The sequence below is a fragment of the Gossypium raimondii genome, chromosome 12 (assembly GCF_025698545.1).
Source record: "Gossypium raimondii isolate GPD5lz chromosome 12, ASM2569854v1, whole genome shotgun sequence".
Classification (NCBI taxonomy): domain Eukaryota; kingdom Viridiplantae; phylum Streptophyta; class Magnoliopsida; order Malvales; family Malvaceae; genus Gossypium; species Gossypium raimondii.
In genome coordinates, this window is record NC_068576.1 from 20542879 (window position 1) to 20555171 (window position 12293).

The 12293-nt window shown below is 36.6% G+C and overlaps 2 protein-coding genes across 2 annotated transcripts; one reads left to right on the forward strand and one right to left on the reverse strand.

Moving 5' to 3' along the window:
* Nucleotides 1-237: 237 nt before the first annotated feature.
* On the reverse strand, nt 238-1200 carry LOC105762044 (uncharacterized). The gene is made up of 2 exons (XM_012579965.1): nt 864-1200; nt 238-749 (listed from the first exon to the last, which is right to left on the reverse strand). The coding sequence occupies exons 1-2, from the start codon at nt 1198-1200 to the stop codon at nt 238-240; spliced, it is 849 nt and encodes a 282-aa protein (XP_012435419.1).
* A 3969-nt stretch (nt 1201-5169) lies between these two features.
* Nucleotides 5170-7227, forward strand: LOC105762045 (L-type lectin-domain containing receptor kinase IX.1). The gene has a single exon (XM_012579966.1). The coding sequence runs from the start codon at nt 5170-5172 to the stop codon at nt 7225-7227; it is 2058 nt and encodes a 685-aa protein (XP_012435420.1).
* Nucleotides 7228-12293: the final 5066 nt, after the last annotated feature.

Genomic DNA, 12293 nt, shown 5'->3' on the forward strand with positions numbered 1-12293 from the left:
AAGCGGTTGCATGATCTTCGAGAAGTCTTTTATGAATCGTCTGTAAAATCCGTACACTGTGAAATCATTCATGAAGACTTCAATGATTTTCTCGACATAATCGGAGAATATGCGCACCATGCATCTCTGGAAACTGGCCGGAGCATTACAGAGTCCAAATGTCATTCGTCTATACGCAAACGTTCCAAAGGGGCACGTGAAAGTTGTTTTGTCTTGATCCTTAGGCACTACCAGAATTCAGAAAAATCCTCGACTCGTCGACAATGGTTGCGTCTCCAAGTGTTTGACAATTTCTCGAAACGGATCTTCTATAACAATTAACTCCTCGAGACGACTCAATACATCCATGTCAATGCTTCTGTAAAGGACAATTTCCAACTCATCAAAGTCATGATATTCAGAATAATTTTGAGTTAAATAATCTATACTATCGATACTGGAAATATTTGATAATGAGTTAGGATGACTCATGACTTCGTAGACATTGAATTTCACGATTTCGCCATCAAACTCCATTGTCAATGTTCCACTTTGAACATCAATTTTTGCGTTTGCGATACTTAGAAACGGTCTTGTAAGTAAAATGTCAGACGAATTAGTTGAGTTATCATCCTCCATATTAATAATGTAGAAATCTGTAGGGAAAACTAATTCGTTAACTTTAATAAGGACGCCTTCAAGCAACCCTTCGGGATAGATGATTGACCTGTCCGCCAACTGGATTATTACTCCTGTCTTTTTCAAAGGACCTGCGTTAATCAACTTATAAATAGGATAAGACATAACATTAATGGAAGCCCCTAAATCACACATGGCTTTCTTAATGCCTACATTACCTATCTCACAAGAAATAGCAAACATACCTTGGTCCTTGTATTTGGGCAGAACTTTCTTTTGTAGTACTGCAGAGACATTCTCTCTTACATTTACTCTTTCGTTACCTATTAACCTCCTCTTGCTAGTGCACAATTCCTTGAGAAAATTTGCATAGCGAGGGATTTGTTTGATAGCATTGAGCAAAGAGATATTTACCTCTACCTTCCTGAATGTTTCGAGTATTTCTTTTTCCTCCTTCTCTTTCTTATCCTTCGCGAGCCTCCCTGGAAAAGGAGGTGGCATCACGACTGGTTTCTGAATTTCTGATTCTGGTCTGGCTTTTGGATCAGATATCTGCTTTTCCTGTTCCTTGTCTTTGCCCATGACTTTTTTCTGGAACTGTTTCCAGAACTTTTCCGCTACGAAGAGTTATTGCACTTACATTCTGCCTAGGATTTGGCTCTGTCTGGGAAGGTAATTTACCTTGAGATTCTAAACGATTAACTGCCATCGAGAGTTTACTAACTTGATTAGTTAGCTATTGTATTAATGCGTCTGTCCTCTGTTGATATTTTGCAGCATCGACGGTAAGTCTCTTCATAATAGCTTCTAGAGATGTGCTCGGATTGGGTGGCGGTTGCAGTGGTCTTGGTTGGTACGATGGATTATATCGGGGGTTAGCTCCGTAATTCAAGTTGGGATGATCCTTCTACTTGGGATTGTAGGTGTTAGAGAAAAGATCATAGCGTCTTTGCGGAGGTCTCGGAAAGCCTCCGACAGCGTCGACATGTGCCGTTGAATTTTTGTTAAGGATTGGGCACAAATTCGTCGGATGTTCAGACGTAGTACATATTCCACACAGTTGGGTCAGATTCTTCTTTCCTGTAAGCATAGATTGAACAATATTAGTAAGCTTATCCAATTTATCTTCTAAGGATGAAACATTTACCCCATTGACCCGTATTGTGGGTTCTGAATTTGGTCGATACTGTTGAGAATTTGCCGCCATGGTGGATATCAGTTCTCTTGCCCTTTGAGGAGTCATATTGACAAGCGCCCCTCCACTAGCAGCATCAATCATTTTCATTTCCATAGGGAGCAAACCCTCGTAGAAATATTGAAGAAGTGATTGCTCGGTCAAACCGTGTTGAGGACAAGTTGCACACAGTTTTTTGTACCACTCCCAATAGTTATAGAGTGATTCACTTTCCATTTGGCGAATTCCCACTATGTCTCTCCTAAGTTTAGCTGCTCGCGATGCTGGAAAGAATCTGTCAAGAAAAACACGAGATAAGTCATCCCACGTTGTAATAGAACCTGGAGGTAAGTAAAATAACCATTCTCTTGCTGTATCAACTAAAGAAAAAGGAAAGGCCCGAAGTTTAATTTCATCTTCGGTTACTCCCTGAGGTTTCATGCTTGAGTAGACCTTGTGGAATTCTCTCAAGTGAGTGTGTGGATTTTCATTCTTCAAGCCTCAAAAAGTGGGCAAAAGGTGGATCAGGCCTGACTTCAACTCGAATGGGGTTTCTCCGATTGGATAGTTGATGTATAACGGTGTTTGCTCGTTGGGAGTAGCGGCTAGTTGACGAATGGTTCGGTGTGCCATCCTTTTTGGTTCACCTAGGTTGTCTTCTGCTTCTTTTGTTTCAGGAAGTGGTTCGATCTCAGGATCAACCACTTCGACTTGTTTCCCACGTCGAATTGCCTCTGCACGAATTGCTTGTCTCAACTTTTCAATGTCGGTTTCTAAGAGCCCTTTTCCTAGCTCAACTTCTGCTTTACTTGCACGTTTAAGAGCTTCTGTCTCTTTTCGTCGTGCTCGTGCTGATTTTTCTATCTCTAGGTCATATTCGAGATCTCCGGATGAAGATCTGGTCATGAAGATAATTTAAACAATTGTGAGTGTTGCCAGTCCCCGGCAACGGCGCCAAAACTGATGGGTGTCAAGTTCACCAATATAAACCTACGCCTAGTTTGCAATTTGAGCAGTATAGGGAGTAGGGTCGATCCCTCAGAGACTGGGTTTACTTCAAATTGTTGCTCTCTTGACCAGATTTATGTCGGGGCAATTGTCGTGCCCAAGATATTAGGGGGGAGAATAAAATCGAAAACCTGGAACCTGAAATAAATAAATAAAACGTGTAAAAAGTAAAAGTTGAAAATGAAATAATAAAATGCAGTTAAATAAGTTTGAAGAAAAATTAATTAGAATAAGCTCAGCCTTAGGCACGAATTTTTCCTCGTCTTTGAACCGATCCTCGAAATTAGATGAACTCCTCCTATCCAATAAGCTAGTTATAGCTACCAAGGACGCCTCGGACACCAACTCTTCGTTGTGTAAATTAGTTATGGAACTTCCAAGAACTAACTCTTACCGATCGAACAACCACGAAACGTTCATGATTTAGAACTCCGGTAGCTTTGCGTTCTAGAAGAGCCTAGCTCGAATCAATGCCCTCAACCGTGTGGGACATTTAAATCCGGTTACTACTTCCCTTGACGGAACCAAACAGTAATCTCCACTTGGCACGCCAATGTGTTCATAGAAAACTGATTAGAAACATTCCTTTCGGAATTCCAATTGTACGTCTAATCACACTACCTCAAACGACGTCTTTTTGACTTAGTGTTGATCTGACTTTATGAGCTGACAAAGTCATACTCTTAATCCGGAGAAATAATAAGTACTGGAATTTAAGAGTTAAATCGTTCGGGTTCGTAACTCACAGGTTTTGATGAGGTTAAATCCGACCTAAAGCTGAAAATGGGTTTAGTTGGCTAAGGTTTGGGGCATGTTGGTATTTGATAAATTAAATAAGGTAAATGGGTGAAAAGATGGGTGACGTGATTGATTATGGGGGTTGGGAAAATATATTAAAGTGGGGTGGTTGACTATTGGGAATGAAAAGAGAATTTGAAAAAGAAATTGTAAATTATGAGTAGTAACAAGCTGGAAATTTTAGGAATTGAAAGTAAAGGTAAATGGGTGGTTGGCTACTGGAAATTAATAATTTGAAGGAAAAGAAACTAAAGAAACAACAATGCTACGTGTGAAAGGAGAGAATGAATTGAAAGATAAAAACTTAATACTTTTGATTGATGAATAAATGATCAATACAGACTCTATTTTTACTAGTGGATTTACTAAATTAGGAGCCAACTAGTCATAGAAAATTAAGGAAAAAAATATTCCATGACAAAAAATATCCCAAAATAATCTCCCACTAAGTCAACAATTTTAGCTAATTATTCTTGGAAAAATTCTGCTCTGACCCTCATTCTTTGCTTCTTTCTTCAATCTAGCCCAATTGTTTCCTTTTTCTTCTATTTAGCCCCAAATTGCATTTCTGCACAAAATTCAATAAATATGGCAAAATTAGTGGTGCATTCTCATAAATTAACCAATTTAATTACATAAAATATGTAACTTTAGCATTTAATCATAAACCCATCACAAATAAATATTTATAACTTAGAGTTATTAATATTTTAAAAGAGTGCTACTTGGGGAATGCTTGTTCATGAGTTGAGTGGCTCGTTCGACCCGGTTTAATTTGAGTTAAATTTAGATAACGATTTTTTTTATTTTTAAGTCAATCTGACTTAAATTTAAATTAAATAATTTTAAAATATTTTATTAATTTTATTTATTAAAATATATAAATATTAATATAAAATAATATATGTTTACCATTATATTACTTTTTAAACAATGATTTGAGCTTTCTGAATAGACTGGATTGAGCACTGGCTTAAAAATTCTTTTACATTTGAGTCTTGGCTTGAGCTAACTTGATTTGTGGATACCGTTAAATAGATGTAGTTAATTGATGCTTAAATTTTCTTTTTCTAAATTTTTCTTGTTTTCGATGAGTTATTTTTGTTAATATTTTTTATGTCAAATTAGAATACATAAAATAAAATGAAAGTAAGGGATCGCAGCCCCCATAATAACATGAAAATTTGTAAAATATTAGCCGAACACGATATTAGCATGCCGTCTAAGCAAATTGATCAGTCGGCTTTACATTTGACAAAAGGATTCAATATTCCCTAGAAAGTTGTTTAGAATTGTCCAAAACTCGCCTTGAATGGTCAGGATGCAGGCCAATTGTTGCAGTTTGGTGAGCCTTGAATTTGTATACATATGCATCTGTTTAGGTAAAGTTGACCCCTTTTGTGATATTAGCAGCTTCAATTATTAATTAATTATATATATATGCCGATCGTTGAACCAGAGGAATTAATTAATTAATTAAAATTTATAAGAAATAAAAATATGCTGAACTACTCACATAGGCCTCGAAAACCCTTTGTCACCTTCGCTGATCTCTTCTATGCCTATCTACAATGGCTCTCTCTTCTGCAAAACAAAACCAGTACTCTCCTCTTATCAACCTCTTCATTTCCTTTCTTTTGTTAATCGCTTATGCCGAGCCACTTTCCTTTAACTTCCCCAGTTTCAATCCAAACACACCAAACATTCACTTCGAAGGCGATGCTTTCTCCTCATATAACGTTCTACAACTCACCAAGAACGCTGCTATTGGCACTCTCACAGGTAGCACTGGACGAGCCTCTTATAATCAACCGCTGCGCCTTTGGGATGCTCGTAATGGGAAGCTAACGGATTTCACCACCCATTTCTCCTTCATCATAAAAGCAGTCAATCTCAGTGAATATGGTGACGGGATATCCTTCTTTATTGCACCTTTCGACTCCAAAATCCCTTCTAATTCCAGCGACGGCTACCTTGCACTGTTCGATCCTGACTCTAAGTCAAACTCTTCCACTAATAACGTCGTTGCTGTGGAGTTTGATAGTTTCGAAAACATAGGGGATCCAAGTGACGATCATGTAGGCATCAACATCAACTCCATCCGTTCAGTAAAAACAGTGCCATGGAGAAGTAGCATCAAGAATGGATCAACAGCCAACGCATGGGTGACTTACAACTCTACCACAAGAAACCTCAGTGTTTTTCTAACCTATGCTGATCAACCACTCTACATTGGGAATTCAAGCCTTGCGTATGTTGTAGATTTGAGGGAGTTTTTGCCAGAATGGGTTAGAATAGGTTTCTCAGCATCTACTGGGCGTCAGGTTGAGATTCACAATATTCTTTCTTGGAGTTTCCAGTCAAGCTTGGAGACAAGTGGGAAAAGGAAGAACTTGGGGCTGATTGTTGGTTTGGGTGTAGGTTTCGGTCTAGTGGCTTGTGGGTTAGGTTTGGTTTGCTTCATCATGTTGAGAGCAAGGGCACGTCTGAAGGACGGTGAAGCCATTGATGTCACCATTGAGGATGAGTTCGAGAAAGGGACGGGGCCAAAAAGGTTCACATATAATGAACTATGTCGAGCGACAAATAGTTTTGCTGAGGCAGGGAAGCTTGGAGAAGGAGGATTTGGAGGAGTTTACAAAGGGTTATTAAGTGATTCCAACACACAATTGGCAGTAAAGAGGGTTTCAAGAGGATCAAAGCAAGGGAAAAAGGAGTATATATCAGAGGTGAAGATTATTAGCCGATTGAGACATAGGAATTTGGTTCAACTCCTTGGTTGGTGCCATGAAAAAGGTGAACTCCTCCTTGTCTATGAATTCTTGCCCAATGGAAGCCTTGATTCTCACTTATTTGGAGGTAAAATCATGTTAACTTGGATTGTAAGGTACAAAATTGCACTCGGTTTGGCCTCGGCCTTATTGTATCTTCATGAAGAGTGGGAACAATGTGTAGTTCATAGAGACATAAAGTCTAGCAATGTAATGTTGGATTCAAATTTCAATGCCAAACTTGGAGATTTTGGTCTTGCAAGACTTGTGGACCATGACCTGGGTTCACAAACAACTGTTTTGGCCGGCACCATGGGCTACCTAGCCCCTGAATGCGTCACTACGGGTAAGGCTAGCAAGGAATCCGATGTGTACAGTTTTGGCGTTGTGGCACTTGAAATTGCATGTGGAAGAAAGCCAGTTGAACCAAGGGAAGAACCAAGCAAGGTAAGGCTACTAGAATGGGTCTGGGACCTATATGGAAAAGGCCAACTTCCTGAAGCTGTTGATAAAAGACTAGGCAAGGTTTTTGATGAGCGGCAAATGGAATGTTTGATGGCAACTGGGTTATGGTGTTGCCATCCAGATTACACTCGCCGCCCTTCTATTAGGCAAGTGATAAATGCCCTAAACTTTGAATCTCCATTGCCTAGCTTGCCATCCAAGTTACCAGTACCCATGTATTACGCACCTCCAATGAGTCTCTGCAAACTTTCCTACACATCATCATCAACAGGGATCACAGATGCGGAGAAATGTCGAACTCAGTGTTCATGCAGTAGCTGCTCTACTCATACATATTCATCAGCAGCAGCAGGTTCTGGGAAAGCTCTTTTAAGTTCTCATAAGCCTAGTTAGTAATATATCCCCTCCAAAACTCCATTACATGCAAATATAAGCAAAGAGATACATGGAATATAGTCAGAACATGTTACTTTGTGTTTTAGTTTATGTATTTTATGAAAATTGTGAAAAATGGATGCCTTGCCAAGCGTATAGAATACGCAGAATTTGGTTCTAATACTTGAAAATGAATTGAATTCACAGTGCCATTTCACTTGTAAGCTTGCTGAAATCAAATTTCTGGAAACTTATCCATTGTTATATTAACAATCAATGCAATCTGTCGTTTTTCTCAGGATCAGCTTTGGGCTGTTTTTGCCCATAATTTTTCTTCGTAAAAGAAAAAACTCAAACTTGATAATTTTATACAGTGATTTTCGCCATTTGGATTGCGTTGAGAAGCATCATTGGCATGTCCGAGCGTATAACACCAGAAAGTTTCAATGGTAAAAACCAAGCATGCACAAAGGGCCAATCTGTCAGCTATCTCCATTCAGACAAAACTAAATTCAAAGAAAACATCCACCATTGTTTGTCTTATGTTCTTCCATTCTTTAAACCTAGATTATCCGACACTAATTTTCCCCTTTGGTTTCATCGAAGCTTTTATATGATAACCATTACTTTTTCTATCAAGCTTTTTTTTTGCTGATATAAGGTCACAAAATTACAATATACCTTGGACGAACCTGATTGAAACGTACAAGACTATGGTTAAATTGATTAGCAAATTAGCATAATTAAGCCCCCTTGATTTTCACGTCTTCATTCTTTAAATCGGGTTCAAATGATTAGCAAAAAACAATTAACTTGTTATTGAATACAAACTTAACTTCGAGATACACCGGAATATGATTACATTTCTAAAATGCCTCCTCAAGATAGGTCATGAGTGTGCGCGTGAATATGTTCCTGTAAACATTAAAAATTGAGAAGTCAACAATGGTTTGATTAGAAGATGAGTGACACGAAGTAAACAATGCCTCTTGTCCACTGTGCTACAAACATTTCACAAAATGGTGGAATTTAGAGACTCCTGTATAGAGAAAATGTCAACGCTTCGTATACTGAAATTTTTTTCAAATTCTAAAACGGTAAATGGTCAAAAAAGTTGATTGTACATTATTCATTTTTTTAATGCTAATGGTACATTATTCATTTAAATAGCTTAATTATGTGACATTAGACTTAAAATTCAAGATTGAATGGCAAAAATCACAAAATAAATATATTTTTTTTGTATCATTATATCTTCTAAATTTTCAAAAGTACATTATTTAAGATTGAATAATATCAACAACAGAAAACTACGATCATATAAAAAACTCACTCGGATTGATTAAGGTTGTGTCAAACCAACCACGTTGAAAACCAAAAAAAACTCTTACTCCTATGTCAAGATCACCAGCACTCAACTTTTGGATTGTAAGTTCACAATTCAGCACAACGAGTCATATCGATTCTCTACCATCCACACATACAAGATTAAACTTTCCCATCTCCACACTATCAAACACCACCTCCGAAAATAGGAAAAAGAATTCCCGCCCTTACTTTAAAAAACCATCAGAATTTATCCTTTAAAAGAACATCACAACATTCCATTATTGTCTTTCTCTCAAGGCTTAAAAACCAATAATCCATAAAAAAAATTTCCCAAGAATTGGTCATATCTTTTCAATCTTAAAAGGAACTTACGAAATTTGACATCTTAAAATAAATATACAAATGAACCTTCACACCACAAGGAGCATATATGGTACAACAACCAAATCAAAAATGAATTCACATCACTGGCCCTTCCCAATCACTACACCAAAACAGGCTTTTAGCGGCATGTTTTGTGGCGTTTAGATGACAAATGCCGCTAAAAGTCGAGTATTAGCGGCGCATGACACAAAACGCCACTAAAGATCTAACATTAGCGGCGCTAATTCTAATACGCCGCAAAAGAACATCATTAGTGGCGTTTAAAAAAAACGCCGTAAGAAAAACTGACAAAACGCATCGTTTGACCTTCAGGAATAGTGGCAATAGCGGCGCAATATAAAAACGCCACTATATAGCATAATTAGCGGCGTTTATTTGTAAGCGCCGCAAACAATGTTAGCCAAAACGCATCGTTTGTTCCCGAGGTATATTAGACTTGGTGGCGTTTATGATAAATGCCGCTATAGTATATTATTAGCGGCGTTCTTTAGTAAACGCCGCAAAATATCTTAACCAAAACGCATCATTTGGTCTTGAGGTATATAAGAATTAGTAGCGGTTACAAAAAAACGCCGCTAAAGGAGAGTATTAGAGGCGCTTTGTAACAAATGCCACTAATCATCTTAACCAAAACGTAGCGTTTTGTCTTCATGTATATTAGAATTAGTGGCGCTTGTGGAAAAACGCTATATACGATATTAGCGCTTTTATACGAAATGCATAAAATATCTTAACCAAAACGTATCGTTTTGTCTTGAGGTATATAAGAATTAGTGGCGGTTACGGAAAAACGCAGCTAAAGGATAGTATTAGAGGCGCTTTATAAGAAAGGCCGCAAACTATCTTAACCAAAACGCAACGTTTGGTCTTAATGTATATTAGAATTAGTGGCGATTGTGGGAAAACGCCGCTATAGCACATTATTTGCGGCGTTTTATACAAAACGCTGTAAAATATCTTAACCAAAACGCATCGTTTTGTCTTGAGGTATATAAGAATTAGTGGCGGTTACGGAAAAAGGCCGCTAAAGCAGAGTATTAGAGATGCTTTGTAAGAATTGCCGCAAAATATATTAACCAAAACGTAGCGTTTGGTCTTGATGTATATTAGAATTAGTGGCGCTCATGTAAAAACGCATGTAGGTTTGGTTTTGAGGTATAGAGTGAATAGCGGTGTTTGGTTTAGGGTATTAGGTTTTAGGGTATAATGTTTAATATTTTTGGATTAGTTTTTGAGTTTAGGGTTTACGATGTAGGCCTATTTAGTATTTTCGATTTAGAGTTTGAGAGTTTGGTGATTAAGGTTCAGTGATTATTATAAGTTAAAGTTTATCGTATATGATTTAGGGTTTTAGGGTTAATCATTATATAATGTTTGTGATTGGAGTTTTGAGTTTAGGGTTTATGATGTAGGTTTAGTGTTTTGGGTTTAGGGGTTGGGAGTTTGGGGTTTAAGGTTTAGGGTTTAGGTCATTTTAGTCATGTTAAGAGGTTAGTGTTCAAGGCTTATAAGAGGTTAGTGTTTTAGGGTTTAGGGCTTGTGATTTACGGTTTACAGTTTATAATTTAATATTTACAATGCATGGTTTTAGGATTTGGGCGATTTAGGGTTTATGATTATGAGTTTTAGGGTTTAATGACTTTTTTGGCACCAAATTAAAAAAATGACAAATGCGTATTGTTTTTAAATTATTATTATGATACTAGGGTTCTAATTGACAGAAATGATTAGTTTACAAATTGACGAATGGCATATTTATATGTTATATATGATGAAAAAACAAATTATTTAATTGTTTTATTTACATATATATTAATAATTTATATATTCACTTAAAAATAGAGTATATATAAATTTAAAATTATAATACATTATTTGAATATGTAAATAATTAATAATTTTGAATATTGATAATATTTAAATTATACACTCTCTAAGATTTATAAAATTTATAAAATTTTAACAATTAAAAATAATAAATCAGATAAAATTTTTAAATAATATTAATAATAATATTAATAATGTCATAATTTTAATGTATCAATTAAAAATAATGTCTAGAAGAATGTATAAAAAATATAAAAATGTTAATATTAGCGCTACTGTTCACAAAATGCATAAAAAATATATAAAAATGAAGCAATACAGCACCGTTTCGTTGGGGAGTTAAAGATTAGTGGCGTTTTAAGTAAAAACGCCGCAGAGGTTGTGAAAGTAGTGGCGTTTTAGTGTAAACGCCGCAAAAATTATAATATCGAACGATGTCGTTTTGATAGTAATAAATAGGCAATCGTTACCGGCATTTTGATTTAAAACACCACAGAAATCTAAAATTAGCTGCGTTTTTAAGTAAATGCCGCAAAGAACATAATAAAAATTAAACGAAATGGCACCGCTTCATTACGAGTTAAATTTTAGTGGCGTTTTTTTTCAAAACGCCGCAAAATTTGTGAATCTAGTGGCGTTTTTATGTTTGCGCCGCTAATGTTAAGAATATAATACGTTGCCGTTTTTAACATAAATAATATTAATATAAATTTAAGGTGTGGTGGCGTTTTGTAGTAAAACGCCAGAAAATATAAACATTAGCGGCGCATTTTTGTAAAACGCCGGAAAGTGCACGTTTATAATTTAAGAAAACGACACCGCTTCGTTGCGGAGTTAAAATTTAATGGCGTTTGTTTTCAAAACGCCGCAAGATTTAAAGTGATAACGACGCCGTTTTTGTCCAAAATCAGCTTCTTTCTCTTAAGTCATCGCCCCCAGCCCGATTTCCCCCATTTCTCAAAATCCCTAAACAGGCAGAGGGAAATACTCCAAGAGATCAAATCGTCGAGAAGTCGAGTGCTTGTTTTAGCAGCAAGGAGAAGGTTCATTTTTTGGGTTTCTTGCAAGGATACATAACCCACACAGAGAAGAAGGTGATTTTGCTGTCGGTTTTTATTTTTGGGTATTCATTATTTAAGGTACCCTTTTCTTTATATTTTGTATTTAAAGGTTGCATTTTATTATTTTTGTTAAATTTCTTGTTTGTAATTTGTTGATGACCCGTTGAATGAACTGAAATGCGAGTGTTCTCTGTGTTTAGGGTTTGTTCGGTTCGGGGCTTTCATTTCTGTTCATCGCAGGCAAGGTACTGTAATGCTTTAATTTCTGTTATATTGGGAATGCGCACAATCCTTTCTTGACGGAGTTCAATGATTTTTAGGGTTTTAGGAAGTTTAGGGTCTTCTCCGTGTTTAGGGTTGGTAGGATTGTTGATTATTAAAAACACATAGGATGGTATTCTGTTTTGGCACAACAGTTAAGCAAATGACTTTGTGGATTACTTGGTATTCTGTTTTGGTAGGATTGTTTTGGCACATTACTTG